Raw genomic sequence first — 26,113 nt, forward strand, 5'->3', positions numbered from 1 at the left:
TCTTATAATCGAGATACAATTTGTATATTTTATCCTTATAAGGAAAAAGTAGAACAACGAACCTGAAAGCGAAAGCTAAGGGCATGACATGCACCGTTAATATATCTGTTTACAGCTTCAAACTTAAGTTAAAAATTTGAGTACAACAGATTTGATTAAATATTTGTCGATTTATTAGGTTTGCTGATTTTGACGAGTATTTAATCGAGTTAGTTAATAGATTTGACAGTTCTTATTTTATGATTAAATTTTATTTAATTTTTTTAGTTGAGTTGAATTTATGAAGTTTGAGTTAAATTGTTTGGGTTTTTATTTAAATTTAATTATAATTACTTATAATATTATGAAACAATTCGATTTTAATTTAAACGATTTTCTGTAATCATACAAGATATACACATATATTATTTTATATTCATTTTCATATATGGAAATGAGATTTCTAATGTTATTTAATAAATCAAATGCTAATTAAAATTATAAAATATATTTCTGATGTTACTTTTTGAAAGAATAGCATTTAAAACTATAAAAATATATTTGTGATGTTATTTTTTTGAAAGAATGGATTTTGAAGATAAAATGTTGTTGTGAGTATAAAGGAGTTAATGAATTGATGAGAAAAACTAATTTACGAAAAAATAAATTCAAAGGATGAAATTAAATAAAATACAAAGTATTGATGGATTTTGGTGCAATTAACCTTTTTCATAAATGGTAAAATAAGTAGTTAGTGCTTATTGACTTGCCTACTATTTTATGTGTATAAGCCCGTTCTGAATTTGGCATTAATCATGAAAAGCACATAGGATGAAACATCTTTGAATCCCTAAACTTGGTAACTTTTTTCATCTTTATCCCTAAACTTTTATTTGTTCCATATTAATTTTAAACTTGACGCTTTTTTTCATTTTTAGTCTTTTTGATGGTGTCACATCCCGAGATTGTATGACGTTGTCAAAAAGATTAAAAATCCGAGTTCGAGGACTAAAGTGAAGAAATATTTCAAGGACCAAGTTAATAGAAGTTGTTAAGTTCAGGGATTAAAAGTTACTTTATCCCAAAAATGCATTGCCCTTCTCGTAATTGGTCTGTAGGTCCATCATGATCTCCTCCTTATAACTTTCCCTACCAAACAGCAGCCGTTCAAAGATCCCCAACACTGTATAAAGGAAACTACTCAAGAATCTCCATTGAAGATTCCATTGTCCCCAAAATTTTCTTCCCAACATGTTACTTTCTCACCATCCATCCATTTTCAATTCGCTATTGAAGTCAAGATTTAAGCTTCAGTATCCCAACACTCACCCTCACAGGCTATCCACAGCAGCATTCAATACCAAGCCTTTTACATCACCCTCCAAGAATCACCAGCCGCTTCTTAAACGTACACTCCAAAGTTCGGCACTGCCTCTTGTTTCACTTGATGACGAGGGACACACTGTTGAAACACTGAAGAATCAGCTACCAGAAGGATCCCAACAACAAGACAAGGACAAGAGCTTCTGGGGTGCTGTTAGTTTGATTGTTGGTACAGCTGTAGGGCCTGGAATGTTGGGTTTACCGGCTGCAACGATGAAATCAGGTCCACTTCCATCAACCATTGCCATTGTTCTGTCTTGGGTTTATGTTATTTCGTCCATCCTTCTTGTTGCAGAGTTGAGTTTTGCAGTGATGGAGGAAGATGGGGTTGAAGAAGTGAGCTTTACTGGTCTTGCAACAAAGGCATTAGGGGGTCATTTTGGTGCTTTTGTTGCGGTCATTTATGCCTCCCTTAGTTTTGCTTTGTTAGTGGCTTGTGTTTCGGGCATTGGTTCACTAGCGTGCCAATGGTTTCCCTCGATGAATTTGGTATTGGCTCATGCCTTGTTTCCACTAGCTGTTGGGACTGTCATTATGTTCTTTCCATTCAAGGCCATTGATGTTTCCAACAGGCTTTTATGCTTCCTCATGCTGTTCTCGATAACCGCTTTGGTGACAATCGGTTTATCAGTGACCAGAGCAAATGTGTTAGGCTCCTTTGCTCATGCCTCATGGAGTCTATCAAGAATCTTGCCTGCAATTCCTGTTACTGTACTCACATTAGGATTCCATGTTATCACTCCTTTTATTTGCAAGATTGCTGGAAATTCAGTGTCCGAGGCTCGAAAAGCAATACTGATCGGAGGGGCTGTTCCGTTAGCTATGGTTCTATCGTGGAATTTGATTGTTTTAGGACTGGCTGGAAATACCTCGCCGAAAGACCCTATATCCCTCCTACTTTCAGTGAATCCTTCTGCTTTATCCGCTGTTCAAGGATTTGCATTCTCTGCGTTGGCAACTAGCCTGATAGGATATGCTGTAAGCTTCCCTAAGCAACTTCTTGATACCTTGGAATTGATTCTAGGGAAAGCAAGGTTGGCAAAGCAAATGCCTACTCGGTCTCAGTTGGTCTCTAATGGTTCCGGGCGAGTTGGTTTTGTGATTTATTCAACTCAGCATGAAAGCCGGAATTTTGGGAAAGCTTCATTTGGATCAAACAACATTGCTGGTTCAGAAAATGTACGTCTGTTAAGAAAAAACGACCTTAAATCATTCGAAATATTTGTAATACCACTAGTGCTCGCTGCTCCGGTTCTTATAGCTTCCTTCTTCCGTTCAACGTTTTCGAGAGCCCTTGATTTTGCCGGGGTTTACGCAAACTGCTTCCTCTTTGGCATCCTTCCCCCTGCAATGGCATACATACAGAAGTCAAGGAAGAAGCTCAGGTAATGCAATAATAGTTAAATACAACAGTCTACTGCATATACCTGTCAGAATAAAGATTACTGTGTCCATTGCGTTTCCCCATTTCTTGGTTAACGTCTTCAATTCGACAGGTCATCAATCCTCCCGGGAGGAGATGCCGCACTTGCACTACTCTTCGGCATCGCAGTCGTTTTGGGGATATGGCATTAGATGACCAACAGGTAGCTCAAACAGAAAATCATTGCTGCTAGCAAACATTTTCAGGCTTCATGTTGATACTGAATTCAGACCATGATTCCTGCATAATGTCAGTGAAAGATTTTATCTTTTTTTTCTCTCCTCGATGGATGAACCATCACCAACAACTATGGTGTGAAATATATAGAACTTTGTTCAGGAGGCTGAACCCCACTGAATAATAAAGTAATAAATTCAGTTTTTTTTTTTTTTGTTCTTGTTCATATCTATATAATTACATCTGATTTTTTTGCTTGAATCAACAAGAAAGTTTACCCTCAAATTAATTCACAGGTAAACACCCATCATATGTTAATGGTAAAGGAAAATGGCATCTTTGGGATTTTCATTACAGGAGTTATAAATTTAGCACACAAAGACGGCAATTTCCTTGAACTTTTTGAATGTAGAATCAAAAGAATTTATTATGTAAATATTACAACCTCAAATGTCAAGACACAAGAGTAAGCCTTCCTTTTCGATAGCTTATCATTTCGATAACTGAGATTACAGTGATTACAAAACTCAAAACAATCAAGAGTACCAAGCCTAAAAATTTCTATTTCCAATCAATCACCAGCATGCTTGTGCCCAGTTTATGGTTGACGGAGAAAAACCACAAGGGTAATGCAACGGCTTCACTTACATTAGACCTTAGGAATGATGAAGGTTTACCATAAGCTCTGTAGCAGCAAGTTGGCAAGACCCTGTTCAGCTTTGCTCTCTTTTCACCACTGAAGATATTAATCATGAAACCTTTTGTGTGGACCTTCAAGGCCAGCCAAGTAAATATCCCTTTGAGAGTCATTTCAAAAACCCTAGCAAACATCTTTGCTTACTGCAGCCTCTTAACACAGTGGATATATGGAGCTTGCTCTGTCGCCTCATATCAATTTAATTTGTTTTTGCAGCAGCAGGATTCCGACCGAATTGGACAATTATTGGCTTGCCTTTAAATACATAACCGTTTACAAGGTTCTGCAAGGAAGGATAATCCAATTGAATACAAAATGAGAAATTCATCACTATTTCCATGATAACAAAGAATTGATAGACCTAAAATAAAGCAGTATACCCTGGGAGTAATTATTACAGTAAGAAATCAAGAACCAAGTGTGAATTACGTGTGTACTAAGAATTACCTATCTTAGAAGATGGTTAAGGTTCCTTGCTAATAAAACTAAATCTTATTAATAAAAGTTTGTGATTTGTATGAATTGTACAAGTAGGAGAGCCTCAAGAACATCATTTTGATCATCAACAGGTTGTCTTTGGCTAACAACATATTATTAGCCAAAGCTTTTATCTTCCGATATAAGAGCTGAAGTTTAACTTCACTAGCTTTGTCACAAGAAAAAGATGTATAGCGAAAAGGAACCAGGTTGGCTATTTTGGTAAAAGAACCATAATGTTGAGAGGATAACAACTCAAGATGAGAGTCAATTCATTTTGCCCCACTTTTGTTAATGATAATACCTAAGTAACAAGTTAATCCTAGCTTGTTTGGCTAGAGATTTCATTTTGCTCACACCGGTTTGACACCTGGTCTCGAATTTTAAATGTTGAGGACTAGGATAACATAAACAATCCTTCAAAGACAACAGTGGGTGTTAAGGCAACTTTTATGAGATACAAGAAATGGACAAACTCGGGAAAACAAAAGCCTGAGACTAACATACCAAAGCATGATGGGCAAGTTCAACTGATGGAAAAGTCACAAAAGCTTGACCCCTCATCCTTCCCTCCTGAAATCAAAAGATTATCTTCAGAATCACAATTAGGTAACCACATCACTTTTTGATCTGCACATAAGTGAAATATTCTAAACAGAAAGACTCAATATTTCCATAATTATATAAACATATTCTTCTGATGTTCAAATTCCAATAATTCAACTCTTGGTTCTATGAAAAATTCAGATATTTGAGTTTGATATCAGTTTTTCCAGTCAACTGTCGGTTTTCCAATAAAAAATCAGCAATTAAGTTGGAAGATAAAATTTAAAAAAGCAATGTAAATGAGTTGGAAATTAAGCAACAGATAGTAATCCAAATGTAATGTAACCTGCATTAGCTTCACATTAAGACTGGATTTAGCAGCATCAATACTTCCAAATAATGATCCTACATCACAGCAAGACTTAATCAGCAAAAAGCATTTTGCTAATACCAGCAAGGAACAAAATAATGATGCACTTGAATTCCAAGGAGTTAAAAAGAGAAATTTTAGCCTGCATAGTCATAAAGTTAAATATAGTATCTCCTTTTCCCATTTATTACTGTCATTGAGCTGCTAAGAGGTCACTGTTTGTGTAAAGCAAGACGGAATGCACTCAGTCTCACCAAAGATAAAGTAGAAATCTTCAGGAACAGCATCCTTTGCCAAGTTCTTTATATACAGCACAGAAGCTGGATTACCAGCTGTATAGTTCTGCACAAACCAAGACTCTCGATTCAGTTTAAGTTTTCACAGATGCACCAAACACAAGCTAGTTTCTGTAATAGTTTGGTGCAAGAAAAGATTTCGTACTTCAACAGATGAGTAAATGGAAACTTAGGCAATTACATATTTCTTCATCTACTATCTAAAAGCAATCTGCTGAGATAATATCCAATACCTTAAACATTGGAAGGGACAAGATTTCTTCTGGAGGCAACTTTCCCTTTTCCAGCTCATCTGCAGTAGCAAATTGTTTGGCATCTATACCCTCATCATTAGGTTCCTCTGAAATCTGTTTATGGTCATCATCAGCATCTTTCTGCTCATTAGGAATCTGTTTGGGGGCAATTTTGATCTGTGAAAACACCGAGAAGATTGTCAAAATTTAGACGAGTAAAGAGTACAGCTCATCCTAACATAGTCCCATTCGATAATAGTATGACCTGTAGAAAAGGGTTCTTCTTCTTTATCAACGGGATTTCTTTTGGGATCAGGGTGGCAGGTTTCACTCCAACAGCTTCATGAGCTACAGTTTTATCAATTGCAGGGCCCAAGATAGCTTCTCGCCTTGCACGCTTCCTTGCAGATTTTGGAGCTCCTTTGTCATTGGCTTCCTACAAACAAGTTGGTCAAGGAAGAATGAATAACTACTGAAAACATAAACAGGGTTAAACTTGACCAGAGTAGGCACAAATGTTCTGGTTAATTTAATCTAATATGTGATTATTATTTTTCAGCATTTTAGCAGCAATATCTTGCCTCATCTGAAGACTCCATTTCAGATTCACTAGAAGATGCATCTTCCAAATGAGGCTTTTCAGATGATGAAGCGGGAGGTGGGGGTGGTGGCTGCGGTGCAGGTACTGGAGGTGGCAGAGGCGGTGTGGGCAAAGCCATACGAAATGGAGCAGGAATATTCATTTTATTCATTAGGTGCAACACCTGAAATCGAGATACTATATGGTAAGAGATACATATCCAACTGCAGTTAATCCGGTATGATGAAGTAAATATCACACAGAGGAGAACCTAAGAACATTAAGAAATATTTAAGTAGGTTTAAAATAAAGGTGAAACTAAGAAAACCTGGGTATAGAAGCGAGGAACGGCAATAAGAGCATTAACAATATTGGTCAAAATATTTCCATCAGGTGGAGGGTAGGCATATCTGCAACACAAATATGCATAAACTTTTGTTCATATCTGACATGTTTATTGCATTTATAAGAAAAGCTGTGTACACTATGCAAACTATAAAATCATTTTTTAATAAATGTTTAAGCACTGGTTGCAAAAAATTGAAACCGATAATTGTATACCATGCATGCATAATGCTTGAGATCATATTGGAACCTTCATATTTCAAGCATCTTCTGATAAAGTGTAAAAGGAAAATTGAAAAAATAGGAGGAAAGACTCACTCAAGGTGAGGAGGAAATGGATAGTCTATACCGAGTCTAGGAGCAATGGGTTCACTAGAAGGTGTTGATCCCAATCTTGAACCAAGATTGGGGTCTCTAGTCGAGTTGGCATCTTTCAGGAAAGATGCAGGTTGTGAAAAATCCTTTCCAAGCTGAACTCCAGTTTGCTGAGGTTTATTATGTTCGGTTGGCTTACTAGCTCTCTCCACTAACAAGACTTTACCAAGAAACCTCAGGCTGAGAAACCAAATAAATAGGATAATCAGATAATGATTTCTAATGTTGTATCAATATAAACAAATGAAAACATAATTAATAGAACAATCATGATATATAACAATAAGACGGGTTCCTATCCAATGCCAATGAGAGATAACTCATGTATTTGAAAAAGCAAGCACCTAACAGGGGAAACAAAACAAACAAACATAAGCAAGAAATTTACCCGTTTAATTGACGGTGTGCTTGAGAAGCCAATGCTTCATTTTTGAAATCCACAAATGCACAGTTTCTTAACCTACATAACAAAAGGACAATATGATTCTATAGGATAAAAACCAACAATGTGCAAGATCTTAGAAACTAATTCCAAACTGAATAAAATTTACACGGAACCGTCAAAAGTTTAAAATTCACTTACTTTACACTAGAGCAAGGACGAACAGAGGATGCACCGTAGTGAGAGAAAAGCCGCAAAAGGGTTTCGGGAGGAATGGCCTCAGGAAGATGCCGAATCAAAAGGGTAGCTACAGAATCCCCTTCCAGAGGGTTCGCCGTTGCTCCTTCAACACCTTGATATCCAAAATGCTGCATTTGAGGACTGCTAAAAGGCTGCGAGGATGGAATAGCAGCCATTAAAACATCACAGCAACTTATTTCCTATTAAAAAAACATTTTCCAACATAGAATTTTGATCAGCCTGATATTGTATTTTGGATATGGGTATTACCAAAACTCTTAATATAGTAATATAATTCCAACTTTACAAATTTAAAAATAATAATAATAAGAACAAAACATCATCAGCATGAAACATAAAACTACACAAAATTAACAAGAATTACCGTTCTTACAATCGCATTTGCGTCACCAAAAAAAAAAGAAAAAAACTTTTCAGAAACCCATGTGATTTCTTAGTTTCCGTATATGTATTTCACATTAGAAGGAAAAAGTAAAACCGCACCTTTGAGTTCTGGGTATTGATTTGCTCCGCCTGCTTGCTGCTTTCTAGCTTGTTCTTTCTCTGAAACGAAATCTCAGGGAGGGTTCTAAAAGAAAATCGATGGGTTATACAGATAGATCCAATCGAATGATCTGTGGGGACTTTCGGATTTCAAAATGGGCTTCTAAGCTCCAAAATCTATGGTTTGTTCCTGTCTGGGCTTTGTTTTAAGTTACTGAACTCTATTTCGTAATCTCCATGTGCTTCAGAAAATAAGAAAAAGCAACATTATATCTATAAATGACTGTCCCTTTTTCCCATATATATATATATGGAGTAAGGGGAGGTAAGATAGTAGGCTACCCCCAACATAAGGTTGAGAGCAGCTTCCGTAAGACCTCCGAATTATGAAATACCTTCCATGGGACTCGATCCCACGACCTCAAGGTTAAAAACCTTATGCTTTACCAACTGAGCTAGATGGTCATTTCTAATAATATTATATCTATAGTCTATACTAATATGGTAGATGAATTGACGGGAGCAAGACAGTCACTTCACCCAAAATTTTAAATTATTATATATTTTATTTTTTTTATATTTTTTTATTAATAATATGTTTTTATCTTTTCAAAATTTATAAGTTTACTTTTTCTTAAAAATTTAAATGTTCATCTCTAATATAAAATTTTATGTTCTTTATTAAATCATGGTTAAAATGGATATTAAGTTGTGATTCAAATTACTGATAAAGCCTTGATGCCAGAGTGGTCGTGATTTAAATATGAGATTTTTATTTTATTTAGTAAATATTTTTTTATGAAAATAGTGAATAATTTTTGTTTATATTGATATATATCGTGTTTCTTTTTCTTTTTAGAATTGGATTTGTCATTGCCCCTTTAGTTACAGTCATTTAGTTATTTAGTTGATCTACACATACTTTTATCCCTCGAGCTAGTTCTCTCAATTCTGATAAGTACATACGATTATCCTAGAGATTTTGTATTTGAGTTGTGATCAATTGTCAACATATGGTTATATTCTATTATTATATTAACGTATTGGTAGTTATCAGTGGCAGACATTATTTGTTGGGACTTGGGGCGTCATTTTAAAAAAAATGTATATATTAATTAAAATATTTTATTATGTTCAACTGAAATGAAATTAAAAGTTGAATACATAATTACTTGATTAAAATCTCAACTTAAAGAAAATGAACAAGCCAGACAAGAAAAAAGACAAAAAATATATCTTTAAATGAAAAATAATAAAAGAGAATATATTTTCATTCATTTAAAAATAAAACAATAATACAAAAAAATGAATGCTAACTCTCTTTAGTAAATGATAACTAAATTTTAAAGTATTAGTTTCCAAATTTTTAAATAGTATACATATAATTTTTTAGACAATTAAATTTAATAACTATTATGTACACTTTTTAAGGGTCAACTTAAGGATTTAATATATATAAATATATACCAACAATAAGTTGATCTAATATGACGAGACATTAGATCCCTTAATAAGGTTAGGGATTCAAATTTTTATGTTTGCGAATATAACAAATTAGGTTGAGAGGATCACCCTCACCTCTCTAACACCTGATTCGAATTAATTAATTAATAAATTAGATATCATTGATTATACCATATATATATATATATTACATGTATATAAATACATATATATATTATTTTGCAAATTTATTTGTAATCCATTTGATGAGTTAGAGATTGACTATCCTCAAATTTTTCGAAAAATAAAATAAATGTAGTAATAAATTTTGGGCATTATTTCATCAACAACAAGAACAAAAACAAAGATTGTATCAGGGTTCATCATTGTCTGCTCTTGTCTTCTTTTCTTTCACTAAAAATCCAAATATCATTATTTATCATTATTTCAACTTAAAATTATATAATTTTCTAACAAACTAAATTTGAACTCTATCATTTAAGTGTTAAAGATAATTTTATCATTATCCTAATATAAAAATCTCAAAAAAAAAAATTAAATTATAGAAGATTTTTTACATTCAAGTCATTCATTGTTTCTTTTATTAGTGCGAGATAATTATAAAATAATATATATTTAAAATTTTATTAATTAATTTACAATGAATATATTACACCCTACAAGTACGACACTTCAATAAATTTTCAAGTCTCGTGTTACCATGAACTCAGTCGGGAAGATTTTGATGCCTCTTCACTGACACATCCACATGGGGGGGGGGGGGCGAAAGTGTATACGGACCACATCAACTTTTATGCTATGTTTTGAAAACGGATCGGATCGGACGGTTCAATTGGTTTAATCGGGAATCGTTGTTTAGTTCGGTTCAATCTAAATCAGTTGAACCGTTATTAGTGAACCAACCAGAACCGTTGAACCGTTCGAACCGGACCGACTGAAAACCGAAAAAATCCGGAAAAAATCGGGGAAAACCGAGAAAAATCAGGATTTTTGTTTTTTTTTTGTTTTTAAAAAAAATTAAACTAAACAACGTCGTTTGTTAAACGAGCCAAGTCGAACTCGAGTATTGATGAGCTCGACTCAAACTTGAAAACTTTAAAAGTAAGCTCAACTCAACTCAAACTCACAAGCTAAAAATTATTAAGTTCAACTCAAACTCGAAATATAATATTAAAACTTGAACTCAAAAAGACTTGAACTCAAAAAAAAATTAGAAGCTCGATTGAAGCCTAAAATTCGAGCTTGATTGAAGTGAAAGAATAGTTCACTCAATGATCACCAAAAGGCTCTATGATTTTGAATGTCAAATTACCTCTATTATTTATAGAAGTTAGTTGTGATGCGTTTCTATGTTTCTTAGCAATGTGAGATTGCTTTGTTCTCATATTTTTACTCTTTAGACTTTTGGGATGCTCTTCTATATTTCTTAGTCATGTGAGATTGTTTTAAAAAAAAAATTAAACCAAACAATTTCATTTTATTATGATTTTTTAACCCCAAATTTATTTTTTAATTATAGTTATATAATTATATTTATTATTTAATATGTTTTACCTTGAATATTATGTTGTAGTTAATTTGATTCATTTTGTTTCACTTGATTTTATGATTTTTAACTTATATATGTTATGACTTGCTTTGAATATGACTTGTGATATAAAAAATTATTTTTTATTAAATATTTTTGGTATTTTTATTTAATTTTTTAAATAATTATGACGTCGTCCGGTTCTTCCGACCGGTCAGATCGGTTCGACCGGTTAAACCAATGAACCGATAACATGACCGATTCGCTAATCGGTCCGGTTCTGAAAACCATACTTTTATGATTTGATTTGATTTTAAGTCTTTAAAAGTTTTAAAACCATTAAAATTAAGTTATTACATTTCTCAAAAAAAAAAATTAGTCTGATTATTTTTTTAATATATTGTCAATTTTAAAGTTAAATTAAGTTTTGCTCCTAATTTAATTATTTTTTAGGACATGATAATTTTAAAATTAGTTAAATTAAACCCCAAATCTTATTTTATGTGTATGGTTTAATTACCTTTTAAAACTTTGTTAATTTCGAAGATAAGTAACTTAACCCCTCTTATAAATAAGGTCAGTTAGGTAACTGTGTACCTACCCCACATTTTTTTTCTTTTACAAATGAAAAGAAAATGCTTTAAAATACAAAAATCTACTGATTATGAAGTTGATAAACTTGCGGATTGTCTCAGGAAAGGCGAGTTAATATACGGCGTTACCTGAAATATCGAGTAATAACAATGTTGTAGGTGGAAATCATGAAGAAAATATTAAAAAATTTGGCAACCGGCAAACTTAGCTTGTCGGTTTGTGTCGATACAAATTAAAAATGTATCGATCCATAGCAATATAACAGGTAAAAATATGATAAAACCGGTGTCATTATGATAAAACCGGTAAAGCGCTATCGGATATATTGAAAGTGTCGATAAATTAATATAAGTGTCGACACTTTTGTAATTTAAAAGAGAATAAGTTATAGCGCCTAAAAGGTGTCGATACTTTATAAAAATGTGTCGATCCATAGCAATATAACAGGTAATAATATGACAAAACAGGTCTCGAAATGATAAAACCGGTAAAAAGCTACCGGATATATTGAAAGTGTCGATAAATTAATATAAGTATCAACGCTTTTGTAATTTAAAAGAGAAGAAGTTATAGCGCCTGAAAAGTGTCGATACTTTATACAAATGTATCGATCCATAGTAATATATCCGGTAATAATATGACAAAAGAGGTCTCAAAATGATAAAACCGGTAAAAAGATATCAGATATATTGAAAGTGTCGATAAATTAATATAAGTATCGACACTTTCGTAATTTAAAAGAGAAGAAATTATAGCGCCTAAAAAATGTCGATACTTTAAGAAAATGTATAGATCCATAATAATATAATAGGTAAAAATATGATAAAACCGGTATCGAAATGACAAAACTGGTAAAGCACTACCAGTTATGTTGAAAGTGTCGGTACTTTAATAAGTACGCGTAAACAAGTATCGACACTTTAAGAGAAATAGGTAAATATCCTCTCTAAAGTATCGACACTTCACATAAAAGTATCGACACTTATGTAATTGTATCGATTAAATATAAATAACATATCCGATGTAAATATAAAGGCATAGCTAAATTTTCTCTGAAAATAGATAGAGTTTTTGAAATCGAAGCGTAATTGTTGGTGCATTTCAGAAGGCGTTTCTACGTTGAAGTTTGTTTTGTTTGTTGTTGCATTTCAAATCGAAAGGTACGTTGTTGAAACCCTAGTTTTTTATTATTACATTAATTAGGGTTTTTATGTGTTGTTGTTTGGGGTTTTCGAAGTAAAGAAGCATTTGGGACCAATTACATGTAGAAAGTGATCTTCTAGGTAGATGATAAATATCGATACTTTTATTTAATATTATATGTAGAAAATGATATTATAGGTTGTATAAATGTGTCGATACTTTGAGTATTGAGTGTTCTCATTCGTTTGAAGGAAATAGGGAGGTTTTGGGACCGATTATTATATAATATTATAGGTAGAAAATAAATATGGATACCTGTATATAATATTATAGGTAGAAAATGATATTTGAGGTTTGTATAAATGTGCTGACACTTGTTGTAGTGGCCATTCAAATTCTATTGAAGACCAACCGTTTTACCACAAGAGTGGTTATCGATTTTTGTATACAAGTATTTGATTTGATTTGCGTAAACTGATATATGAAGGAAAAATGAAGTCAATGGGTGGAAAGCAACCAAAGGGTGGATATATGTACTTCTAGTAAGTATCAATTTCTTTTTGTTATTATTGTTGAAATGGTAATTAGATTAAAGTATTTAGGAACTTTAAATTGATTACAAATTTTAAATGTTGACAGTATGGATGAATGCAAAAGGATGAAGGAAGATGGCACACACAGCGGTTCGGAGGTTAAAATGAAATTGACATTGAGTATTATTTAGCGTTAATGTATTGATTAAGAAACGTTTATGCTTAATATTAGGTGAAAAAAGATGTGAGGTCGAAATGGAATTCGATGAGTGATGCTCAAAAGGAACCTTACATCACACTGTCAAGGAATGATAGTAAAGAATACAAAAAACGGTGGAAAGCACATGAAAAGAAGGTATTCATTAAACTTGTAAATACGTTGATACAAGATATATAATAACAATAACATTATAAATTGTTAACAAATGTAGGATGTGTCGACAAGGTGCAACATAAAAAAGGTGTATTCATTAATTGAACACCTTAAAAAGAATGATCAGTTGAATGTGCTGAGTGAAATGGGGTTTGGATCATTGATAGGAGTAAAGGATCGACCAATTCGGAGGGAATTGTGTCGATCCTTGATGGAGCAATTTGATGTCAAACAATGTATTGCTAAATATGGCGATTATTCATTCCCTCTGGGGGTATCGACTGCTACAGCCGTCTTGGGGGTACAAAACAAAGGCAAAAGTGTCCATAATGTGTTTTCCAAACAAAACAAGTTCACAAATAAGTGTCGACACATTTATATCAAGTGTCGATCCCAAAAACATCGAAACCCGTAACTATAATGTAATAGGTCACTTTACAATGTAACCGGTTTAAATTTACCGGTTTTATGAGAAAATAGGTCTACAATATGTGTCGACACTTTATTCATTTGTGTCGATACATGTTGTCCAGAATGTATTTCCAAACCAAGTGCACGAACAAAGTGTCGATACATTTATAAAAAGTATCGATCCCAAAAACATCGAAATCCGTAATTATAATATAATAGGTAAAATAACAATGTAACCGGTCTAAATATACCAGTTTATGAGAAAAGAGGTATTCATAAAGTATCGACACTTTATAAATTTGTACCGATACTTTGTGTCCATAATGTGTTTTCCAAACAAAACAAGTTCACAAATAAGTGTCGACACATTTATATCAAGTGTCGATCCCAAAAACATCGAAACCCGTAACTATAATGTAATAGGTCACTTTACAATGTAACCGGTTTAAATTTACCGGTTTTATGAGAAAATAGGTCAACAATATGTGTCGACACTTTATTCATTTGTGTCGATACATGTTTTCCAGAATGTATTTCCAAACCAAGTGCACGAACAAAGTGTCGATACATTTATAAAAAGTGACGATCCTACAAACATCGAAACACATAATTATAATGTAATCGGTAACATAACAATGTAACCGGTCTAAATATACTGGTTATTTAAAAAAAGGTATACATAATGTATCGATACTTTATACATTTGTGTCGACACTTTATGTCCATAATAAATTTTCCAAACAAGTTCAAGAAAAAGTGTCGATACATTTAGAAAAAGTGTCGATCCTAAAAACATCGAAACCCATAATTATAATGTAATAGGTCACTTTACAATGTAACCGGTTTAAATTTACCGGCTTTATGAGAAAATAGGTATACAGAATGTATCGACACTTTTTAAATTAGTGTCGATACTTTTGAAAATTACGCGTGTTTTTTTCTTATTTATACAAAACCCAAAACGAAAAACCCTAAAGGCAGAGAACTCTTCCACTCCGACGGTGATGACCTTCAAATGGAGCCCCAACGTATCAACATTGAAGAAAATCGAAAGCGACCAGTAAGTATCAATGTATTCATGTAATTGTTCTTGAAATGGTAATTGGATTCAAGTGTTTAAGATCTTTTAATTCATTACAAATTTCAAATCTCTACAGTCTGACTGAATGCAAAATGATAAAGGAAGCTCATAATCATATTGATTGTATAGCCAATAAAACACCCTTTCAGGGTCCAAATGGTAAGCTATGAATTGGTAAGACAAACTTTCTTTTGAGGGTTTAGGGACTGAATCCCTACAACATAAGGAGTACATGATTGAACATTACATATAATAGTTGTATTCAGTTGTTGAAGAATTGTTTTTAATTTTATACGAATATAGTTGTAATGTTCAAACATGATTGAATGATGTGGTTAATTTGCAATAACAATAGGTTGTTGTACATGTTTCCTATACACAGTAGGAGTCATGTTGATACTTAGGATATATGGAGATCATTGTCTGCATTATTCCAAATGTCTCTACCATCATGTGCGGGACTGAATGACCAGTCCATTTCGTCTTAAAAAAAATCAGTTGAAGTAGGCTGCGTGATTGTATTCAAACCCAGCTTGACTTGAGGACATGTTAGTTTGTTATGTCCCTCACCGTTGCAGAACCCACATCGCCTAATTTTCTTCTCGACCTTGTTCTTTGTTACTTCTTTTTGCTTGCGTTGTTTTCGTTGAGGGTCGCGAACGTTGTTTAATACACTGCTCCAATTGACTGAATCTTTCAAACCAAACGAGTTCTCAAATTCTTCTGTTAATCTTTTCATCTCATCTCTTGCGGTTTTGAAAGACGCGTCTGTCTTTGATGCAGCATAGCAAAACATACTTGCTGTTGCACATAGAGAAGCAAACCTTGCCATTTGCATTATTTCTGGAGGCACATTTAAATCAACAAAACTGGGTGCAGAAGCCTTCGTATCCTTTGTCCACCTAATTTGAATCAAAGACCTGGGAAAATATGTGTAATCCAAGTGCTTCAAAATGTGAAGTTGATGGCGACATGGAAGTCCAACTGTCTCAAATTTTTTGTATGAGCAATTTAGGGTTTCCGTACGAGAATCAAAACTAATTTCAAATGTCCTATTTTTTTCTTTGTACTTTTTCAAATAAAAATATTAACATTCATCTAATAATGACTCAATCTCTTCCTGAATCCGGTACAATGTCTCCCGTTGAAGTTCTTCTTGGAACGCACGAAAAGATTTGCGCGTATAAATCTCAGAAGCATGACTTTCAAATTTAACCAGTTTTGTGATCAGGAAGGGCTTCGTCTGGGAACTTAAGTAATTCGCTTTCAACTCGTTCAGAAGCATTCTACTAATTCCATCTTCAATTGCACGAAAAACATCTAAATATGTCTTCTTGTGTTTCAATGCAATTGCGAGTGAAGCATTCATAGACTCGCACCTTTGTGTTGAGCGAATATTAGCAAAAAAATGGCCGGTTAGATATGCTTGTGCCCATAAGTGCCGAGTATTTCCCTTCTCAATCACCCATGGATTATTTTCGATGTTGAACTCTGAAACAACTGAACGCCATTGAATATCAAATTCGTCGGTTGTCCACCAGGAAACCATGCATTTTGAGAATGTTGCTATAAATTTTGGGTCACCAATGTTAGCATGTGCATTGCGAGAAATATGCCAATAACATAATATGTGCTTAGCATTAGGGATAACATATTTGATAGCCCTCTGCATTGCCCTATCCCCATCGGTGACAACTGAAATAGGCGATTTGTTCATCATGGCTTCTAAAAAATTCTGTAGCACCCACTCGAAAGATTGGGACGTCTCGTCAGCGATTATGGCAGTAGCAAACACAATTGTGTTATGGTGATGATTTACACCGACAATAGGCATAATTGGTTGACCATACGAATTATCTTTGTACGTTGTGTAGAACGCAATTACATCACCGAAGCATATGTAATCTGATCTTGATGTAGAATCCGACCAAATAAGATTATGCAACGCCCCTGATTCGTCTACCGAGTATGTCACAAAAAACTTGGGATCATCATGTTTCTTATAATCAAAGTAAGCAATAAGCGCATTCACATCCCCATCGACGATTTCCTTTGCTTTGCCTCTTTGAAGTGCATTGTAGAGGTCTTTATGTGTAAATCCAATATTATGATAGCCCCCTGCCTGCTGCGTTAAATAGTTCATTACTTGTGACGTGCCAACACCGACCTCTTTCAATGTTGTTGCCTCATCGATATCAACCTTACTTACAGCTCTATTAGAACGCATAAATGGTGACATAGCAGGTGTGTACATTGCATGATTATGTTTCTGATAAGACTTACTTATAACCCACTGATCGTTTGTATTTGTTGTTGTAACTACGATTCTAGCCTTGCATCCTGTTCTTGTGATTGGCGTATGAGCACGTTAACGATCAACGGTATTGACTTTTGATACTCGAAACCCTTCTTTGGAATAACAAAATTCTTGTGTCTTCACATTCCCTTCCATGTCAAGCCGTGTTGTTCCCCGACGTGCACTAAACCCATGTTCCCGTGCAAATTCCTTGTAAAAGTACCAAGCTTGATCACGTGAAGAGAAGAGCTTACCAACCAATATGTCATATTCATCAACATTATGTACTTTATTGCATTCCTCGGTTGGCTTAATATTGTCTGCATCAGTATGATCCATGGAAAAAATTTTGTTGTGCAATTTCAGTGGTCCCAACAGGAGTTGATGGAGATGTATGTAAGTAAAGGTTCATTGAACAATATGTTTCAATGGTGCTTTTAATAGGATGTGGTATTGGTAGTGGTGGTAGTTGAAGGGTGGGTACAACATTAAATTTGCAGGACATATTCAGGTATGTATAATAACTACAGAATTCAATAACTTTAAAGTAATAGGTAAAATTACAATGTAGGTGGTAAAATTAGACTATTTTAATGACAAATGATATAATGTAATAGGTAAATTGACAATGTAACCAGTACACATATACCGTTTAATTATAAAACAGGTTAACATAAAGTATCGACACTATTAGATTTTGTTTCGATAAATATAATGTAATAGGTAAATTTCCAATGTAACCGGTAGAAATATACCGGGTTCATGAGAGAATAGGTCAACATAAAGTATCGACACTTTGTTTAATTTGTGTCGATACATTTTTCAAAATGAATGGCAAACGAGGTGTACGCATAAAGTGTCGATACATTTTTAAAAAGTATCGATCCTCGAAACATCAAAATCGATAATTATTATGTAACAGGTAAATTTACAATGTAACCGGTTAAAATATACCGGTTAATTAGCAAATAGGTCTACATTATGTATCGACACTCTTTAAATATGTGTTGATACTTTTTTCCAAAATAAAGCACAAACGAGTTGCACGCATAAAGTGTCGATACATTTAAAATTATATCGATCCTAAAAACATCGAAACCGATATTTATAATGTAATAGGTCAATTTATAATGTAATCGGTTTAAATTTACCGTTTTTATGAGAAAATAGGCCAATATAAGCGCTACCTAATTTGTTATTGTACTTGATAATATTTCCGGTTAAATACCTATTTTATTATATAAGCGCTACCTATTACATTATCTAAGCGCTACCTAATATGTTATTGTGCTTGATAATATTTTCGGTTAAATGATATAACATAACGGGTCTAAACTTTAACCAATTACACCGTTTTTAGCCATTTTTTAGGCGCCGCACAGCAGAAGTTCCCATAAATGGGATTGTCAGTATCTTAAAAACAAGATACTCTCCGTTCAATTATTACAGAATCATTCATTTTCCTAATTTAAAAGCAAACTTTGTATTCTTTTCTGCAGTTATTGTTGCTCAAACCTTGGATTTCTCCAATTATTGTACACTTCAATTATTTTGAGGATGATTATCTGTTAGTTAATTTTGATGGTTAGGACAGTTTGGGTTTTAACTAGTGGAGAAGAAAGGGATTAGTCCCCCAAAAGGAGAAGTCCACTGTGCAACTTTCTCCAACCAAACACATCACAAAAGAAACTATAAAAAATGTCTGTCATCTTGACTTTGTCTTTTCTTTTTTTATGTAACCAAAACCCTTCATGGGATTAAAAAATATTATCTTTTTGAAGCTTACATGTGAGTTCACAACTTAACCTTATTGCTTACTCATATTTGTGTATTTTAATACAAATCTTCTCCTTATCTGTCTCATTGCCAGCCAACGGTTTCATACTATAAAACAGTGGCTTAATTCCATTTAATACAATACTAGCTAGTTAATAGATGATATTTGTACACTTTACACTATCAAATAAGTGAGGAGCAGTCCATGTTCTCGTTAGTAGTTGCAAAGTTATCTCTCACTATTGAATCACAAAAGTATAAAATTAAGTTTGAAAAACGGGTTTTCGTTGTTAATTCTTCGTCTATAAGATCTTTAAATTTTTTAGAAATTTTTGAAGTTTCATATCCTTCGGACAACTACAGTTGTAGACATTGATTTTCGTCCATATTTATGCCCATTTACAAATAAACCCAGGCCAGTTCAAGCAGATCCGACCCAGCAAGCCCAACCCAGCAACTAGGGTTTCACACTTTGCATCCAGCCACCAACAAACCTCATCCATTGGATCTAGGAGAGATCCAACGGTCCAGATGATGCCAGAAGAAACCCTAGGGTTTCATCATAACCCTAGGGTAAGGATCAGCCGCGGCGGCCAGAAGCTCCTCTCAGTCGTTGCCACGCATGTCGCCGCCGTTGAAGACCACCGGCCAAATCGAAGGAGATCTGGCTGCATTTAATGCACACAACCAACTCACCCTAGTCATAGTCGCCCCTAAGACAACCACCGCCATAGCTGGTGACTCAGGGGGAAGCCTTACTCTAACCGGTCCAAACAGAGCACCATGAGGGACTATAAAAAGGCCAAAAAACCTGCAAAGGAAACAAAAGGACAACATCCATACGAACCAAACACCAAAAACAACGAAAAAAACAGAAAACAAAAAAATAAAGAGAAGAAAATTACCAAGGAAATCAAACGGAGTGGGAGCATCGGGTTTTCGAATGTATATCTCTAGATCTATTGTGTATGGTGGGTTTTTAGGAGGAAGAGAGGTCGGATTTAGGTTTAAGGAGGGTCGAGGATTGATTTGGTGTAATTTTATAATTTTCGACCACCTGCGCCGAGTTACGGCGGCTGGCTTGGTGGCCAGTTTCCCTCCAACGATAGTTTTTAGAGAGAAGTCAGAGAGAATTCTCTCTTATCTATTTTAGTGAGAGAAAGAAATGAGAAAAATGAAAGGCTTAAAGCCTTTTATGACGGTTTTGGCCTATTTATATCCCTCCCCAAACGACGTCGTTTTGGGGAAGGATTATCTGCGTATTTAGTTCAGGGGTAAACCCCGCCCGTGGATTTTTTAGTCACTGGAAATTAATTGATGTGTATTTTAATTTGGTCTTCGAATTTTATTTTATTTATATTTTAGTCACTAACCATGTTTATATGTATTTTAGGAAAAATATTCGATTTAGTCCTTTAATTTTAATAATTTATATTTTATTCTCGAATAGTTATTTATGGTTAAATTACATTTCCAGTACCTAGATTTTGTGTTATTTTTATATATGGCCATGAATTTTGATTATATTATAATTTAGTCCCCTGAATTTTAATATTTTTAATTTTAAATATTATTAATGGTTTATTTATAATTGTAGTACCTATAATATTAATTATCTGTTGTTTTGTCTTTTTTCTTTGTAAGTTTTAAAATTTAATTACTAAATTTAACATGTTTATTATTTTAATCAGCTATTTACATATTTGTTAATTATTGGTAATCGTGATATATTTTAAATATTGTTTTACTCGAGTAATTTATAGAAACACGCCTTAACTTACAAGGAGTGCATTTCTAAGGATTATTCGGATAAAATAATATCTCATTTTTATTCTTTTAAAAAATGTCATAATTTAAATATTATTCAATTTTGCCAATTTCAATATTTAAATGATGTATAATCGTGTAAATACCAATTTTTGGGCGTTGTGAGGGTGTTAATCCTTCCCCACACATAATAGACTCCCGAACTTTTTTTAAAATGAATCTCTGGTCAAACGCATATCAATTTTTTATCTTTTAAAATTATTTTTCTTAAAATTATTTTAAAATGTACTTTTTTAGGTATTTGACTTACCTAACCCAAAGGTCGATTGGCGACTCCAAATTTTTATTTATTTAAAAGCCGACATGTTCCCAATACTAAGTTGATTGATTCCTGAAAAAGCCATAAAAAGGTAGGTTGGGGACCGTTTCGACAGCTTGACGACTCCACTGAGGACTTGTTCTTTAGAGAGTCGAGCTATAATCAATTATACGTCATCTTTTTAGTTAAAAATGGAAAATATGAATGATATTTAAATTTTGATAATTATTGTTTAGTTATACTAATGTGATTAGTTTTTGTATTTTAGATTTCTAACCTTCTTGGTTTGATTGTTTTGCTATCGAGGTAAAGGATTATGAGTTTCCCTTCATACACTATAATTGTTTGGTATTGAGAGCCTTCTAATTATGCTCTGTCCCATTAGGTAGGGGTGAACGCTACGCTTACGTGAGAAAATTATTTTTCTTTGCATGGGCTTTAGCAAGTAACCTCTAGGATACATATGCCTTATTTTTACGAGTGAAACATCGAGTTTCCTCGCATGGACATAGGGTAATGAATCCTCTCGAATTGAACTCAATCCATTTAAGCCTATAATGGGTAAGGATTGAGGGATTGGCATGCTCAAGGGGGCAGAAGCAAAGGACAATTCGAGTACCATGTCAGTAGTACCGAATTTATGCCAGTTTTATACTGAATTTATGTCTGTAGGGAAACTCATTTTAACCTTTTCCTCGAATCTATTTATGTATTTTGCAAAAAACATGAGAACTAGAAGAGTATGCGGTTAGGTTCATTTTTTCCGAACAAGCATGCGAAATAGAAAGCATGAGATTAAGATTTATATGTTGAGCTAAACATTAGGGTAGATACCATGATGAATAGGATCTTTTCTTTCCCTTAATTAGTATTAGCCATTCCTTTTGACTTATTTATTTTGTATTTACATTTTTGTTTTGCAGTAAATTATTATTTTTGTTATTTGTACTAACTTGTGTTTTTTATATTGATTTTTTTTGCTTACATTGCATTATCATGACATAATCAACATGTGTTGATTTGAGAGTGGTCATCAAAGTAAAAGATTTTCATAATGGACAAAGGGTTTCATGATCAAGTAAACTATAACACAGGTAGGGAATGGCATTATGAAAAAACTCCGAGGATAGTAGAGAGCTATGCACCTAAAGATCGTATGTCTGATGAAGATCAAAAGGAGATACATGAGATTAGAGGGAAAATGTCCAAAATGATTAATAAAATACCTGCTTTGGCCAAAGGGAAAGAGACTTTTGTACATCAAGAGAAAAAGTTTGATGAACACAATCCTACAATGTTAGATATACAAGAGACTATTGATCCTAGCCGATCTGAGAAATCATACGCAATCACCATTCGTATCAACAAGTTGTCATGAGACACCAAAAAAATGGTGACAACTAAAAAGGTTCCCATAGATGAAAAGAAGCCATGTAATCAAAGCTCATTGATATTTAAGAGTTTCCTCCCGACGACAGAGACTCAAGTTCAATCAAATCGAAGAAGTGGTTTTCAATTTGATTCTATCTCTATATCATACAATGAGTTTCACGAGAAACTACTAGAAGCCCGAGAGGTGGCTCTGTGTTATGTGAAACCTCGACAACCTCCTTATCCAAATTAGTATGATGTTAATGTTCATTTTGAATATCATGCCAGAATTCAAGGACATTTCATTGAGAATTGCACTGCCTTCAAGCATCGAGTCCAACGTATCTTGGATAATGGAATCTTAGAATTCGAGATAAAAGATCAACCTAGTTTAGTAGCTGATGGTAGGGATGGCAAACGGTCGGGTCAGGTGCGGATACCCCATCCCTATCCCACCTATTTTTTTTAATCCACCACCCGCCCACCACTCATGATGGGTAAAAATTTTCAAATCCACACTCCCCACGCGGGTACATTTTCAAATCCATCCCAACACCCACTACCCAACTAGAGACGTACCCGACTAGATCCTCCTGACAGCAAACTTAAGTTATACATAAGCAACCATAAAACAAACACATCCATTAAGAAACATAATAAAATAAACCATGGATTATCTGAGTTAAGTGTTAATATAGATCTTAAAGGACATAAAACACCATAATAAAAGACATAATTAAAGTCTAGAAACATAAATGACAAACACATAATGTTTTTGTTCTTTGGCACAACATTCTAAAATTTCAGGCAATACTTGTGACATCTGATACTCCAGTATTACAATCAACATTCTCTATTTCCTCAAATTGAGAGCGCTCCAATTTAAATTCACTACCACCTACATATATAATAGAAAGCAAAACTAATATAAGTTAGTAACTAAACTTTAATAAGATAATTAAGCACAATTTGATAACTAATATAAACTAAATAATGATATTACCTTTAATATCGGCCCAAAGCCAATTCTGAGCACACATTAATGCTTCAATCGTCTCCGGAAGTAGTCGACTACGATAAGGACCAATTACTCTTCCACCTGTACTGAATGTAGATTCTGATGGGACAGTGGAGATAGGAATGCTCAAAATATCCTTTGCTATTTGTTGGAGAGTTGGATAACTATTTCCATTTGTTTTCCACCAGTTAAGAATATCAAAATCATCAATAAATGGTATGTTGGCAGTTTCTAAGTACCTGTCCAAATCAGATTTTTCTGAAATTGCATTATTTTTTCTCTACAAATTCAGCAAACTCGTTCAACATTGTTCCTTTGCCCTTGGTATTGAAAAAACCAACAGATTTGGTTTTGCTCTTACTTGCTTGGTTCTTACTATTTCTATATCCATACTCATCCACCAATTCATGTAGAAGACATTCAATTCTATCAATCTCATCTTGAATAGTAAACGAGTCATAAATTTTTTCAAAATAGAAACAAATCAATTTCATCTTGAACCTCGGATCAAGTATAGTGGCCACGCCCAATACTTGTTGTACTTCTCCAACATTACTAGCACCATCTTTCTTATATAATCACAAGGCGATGAAAGCGAATTCGACATTGCTATTCTAAGCCCACAAATACATGGAAAATAATTGTTTGCCGTGGGATATTTAGGGGCAGAAAATACAAGTGTAATATCGTTAAACACTTCCAATAATTCACAAATTCTCTCCACCTCTATCATATTAATGTGACATGCATGAACACACGAAATAAAGGAAAGTGAAACTTCATAAAGGAACAAAGTTCTAAAATAATATTACCTAAGTGTTCGACTTTGGAGTTTCCATCCATTGTCAATAAAGTGTGCGGTGATAGCCATGTATCCCTTTCTTTGATTGCTTGAGGTCCACATGTCAGTGGTCAAGGAGATCTTACTATTCGTTTTGCTCAACAATGCACTTATGCCCTCTTTTTCAGTCTCATATCTTTTCATGATATCTTTCTTGGTTGTATTACGACACAAAACTTTAAAGCCTGGTTGAAGTGTTTTGGAGTACTTCCTAAAACCATAATGCTCAACAATAGTATGAGGGTATTCATGCAAAATGATCATTTTTGCCAAGTCTTTTCTCCCTTTATCTTGGTGGAATTCATATGGTGCCAAAGAAAGAGTGTCATTCGAACCACCATCTTTAGCTTGTGTTCCAAATAGCCTTGTTTGTCGAATATCTAAGCATTTTCTTTTGACACATTTATTTGCATGCTCGGTTAAGTGACTTGTCCCCGCTCTTGGCCCTCTAGTAAGTTGCTTATTGCAGTAGTTACATTCAACTTTTATTTCCTTCCCAACTCATTTTCTTGTAAAGTGAGTCCAAGTTGTTGATATATGCCTCGAAGTTAAGGGAAGGACTATAGGATCTACATCATCGGTTTGCTTTGGACTTTTGTCACCACAATCATAAGTTGGGGTAGAACTTGCTGTAGTGGTTGGCTTTGAGATTGATGGTGATGAGGTGGTTATAGTATTGTGTTGTTCACTTTTGTCTTTCATTATGTATTCTGTAATTACAATTACAATAAAACATGTTATATAAGATACATAAAACAAATATTAATCACATCAATGCATATTAATCACATTATTAAACACTTGCAGTAAACCGGGGTTCGACTAAAGATACATAAAACACATATTAATCATATTAAAAATAAATATTAAACACCCAACCACCAGGCTAAATTAATAAATTAATATGTTCTTAACAAATATAAGTTTGTGTTGTTGTCACATAAATAGAAAATACATCCTACAATACTCATTTTCAAAGACACTTTTCATGTAACCTATCTTTGTTCTATGTGGTAGAAAAGTATGATAATTAAAAAAAACAGATATAGATGTCAGATTAGCAATTTTTTAAATATGATATATTTAGATAGAAAAAATCAATTAGAGCAACTCTGGTAATGTAGGCAGCTTTCATTCATACCAAATAAACAAAATATTTATTTTTTTAAAAAATAAACAATACTTTTAAATTCTTAATTATTAATATCTAATTTATTAATTTGTAATATAAAATAAAATTTCATAGTGCAGGTAAGGAATCAAGATTTAGGCAAACTTTAATGGTCAGCTTGCTTATATTATATTGAACTTGTGGTCTGTCAAAACGAGGATGTGCTTATGAAGTTTTGATATTGCCATTTGAGTATGTATTACATATGGAAATAAAATACATGTCATGATTGATGTATGCCATGGAAATTGCATGAGGATGACAAAGAGGGAAGTTCATATAGGAATCAAAGTTTGGGTTTTGTAGATTTGGGGCACAGAGATAGAGACAGAGAAGAGAATCAAAACGATGAATACCCAAAATGATGAAGAGACTCGCAGTAAACCGGGTTCAAGTAAATATTAAAGACTAAAGAAGAGA

General features: G+C 33.6%; 2 protein-coding genes across 5 annotated transcripts; one reads left to right on the top strand and one right to left on the bottom strand.

Moving 5' to 3' along the window:
- The first annotated feature begins 1,174 nt into the window (after window positions 1-1,174).
- On the top strand, window positions 1,175-2,952 carry LOC120185345 (tyrosine-specific transport protein-like). The gene is made up of 2 exons (XM_039189589.1): window positions 1,175-2,747; window positions 2,859-2,952. The coding sequence occupies exons 1-2, from the start codon at window positions 1,231-1,233 to the stop codon at window positions 2,935-2,937; spliced, it is 1,596 nt and encodes a 531-aa protein (XP_039045520.1). The 5' UTR covers window positions 1,175-1,230; the 3' UTR covers window positions 2,938-2,952.
- Window positions 2,953-3,475: 523 nt separating this feature from the next.
- On the bottom strand, window positions 3,476-25,902 carry LOC120185346 (U11/U12 small nuclear ribonucleoprotein 65 kDa protein-like). Of its 4 annotated transcripts, none has more exons than XM_039189592.1 (13): window positions 25,897-25,902; window positions 8,008-8,044; window positions 7,465-7,647; window positions 7,270-7,341; window positions 6,825-7,061; window positions 6,490-6,571; window positions 6,163-6,345; window positions 5,847-6,017; window positions 5,582-5,758; window positions 5,307-5,394; window positions 5,029-5,087; window positions 4,644-4,709; window positions 3,476-3,942 (listed from the first exon to the last, which is right to left on the bottom strand). In XM_039189592.1, the coding sequence occupies exons 3-13, from the start codon at window positions 7,635-7,637 to the stop codon at window positions 3,859-3,861; spliced, it is 1,392 nt and encodes a 463-aa protein (XP_039045523.1). In that variant the 5' UTR covers window positions 7,638-7,647; window positions 8,008-8,044; window positions 25,897-25,902; the 3' UTR covers window positions 3,476-3,858. The 4 variants fall into 4 exon arrangements, with proteins under 4 accessions (XP_039045523.1, XP_039045524.1, XP_039045522.1 ...); XM_039189591.1 differs by having other exon boundaries at window positions 3,477-3,942; window positions 7,465-7,644; XM_039189590.1 differs by lacking the exon at window positions 25,897-25,902 and adding an exon at window positions 7,774-7,818 and having other exon boundaries at window positions 3,477-3,942; window positions 7,465-7,703; window positions 8,008-8,040.
- Window positions 25,903-26,113: the final 211 nt, after the last annotated feature.

This window comes from Hibiscus syriacus, unplaced genomic scaffold, assembly GCF_006381635.1.
Source record: "Hibiscus syriacus cultivar Baekdansim isolate YM2019G1 unplaced genomic scaffold, ASM638163v2 tig00113096_pilon, whole genome shotgun sequence".
Taxonomy (NCBI): domain Eukaryota; kingdom Viridiplantae; phylum Streptophyta; class Magnoliopsida; order Malvales; family Malvaceae; genus Hibiscus; species Hibiscus syriacus.

What these genes read in the sequence shown, in the direction of transcription:
- LOC120185345 (XM_039189589.1), top strand. Translation starts at nt 1,231, where the DNA reads ATGTTACTTTCTCACCATCCATCCATTTTCAATTCGCTATTGAAGTCA. An exon ending in AAGTCAAGGAAGAAGCTCAG is followed by an intron (nt 2,748 to 2,858) that starts GTAATGCAATAA and finishes TCAATTCGACAG; the next exon opens with GTCATCAATCCTCCCGGGAG.
- LOC120185346 (XM_039189590.1), bottom strand. Translation starts at nt 7,679, where the DNA reads ATGGCTGCTATTCCATCCTCGCAGCCTTTTAGCAGTCCTCAAATGCAG. An exon ending in CCATTTCCTCCTCACCTTGA is followed by an intron (nt 6,572 to 6,824) that starts GTGAGTCTTTCC and finishes TTTGTGTTGCAG; the next exon opens with ATATGCCTACCCTCCACCTG. An exon ending in TTAATGTGAAGCTAATGCAG is followed by an intron (nt 4,710 to 5,028) that starts GTTACATTACAT and finishes TTTTGATTTCAG; the next exon opens with GAGGGAAGGATGAGGGGTCA.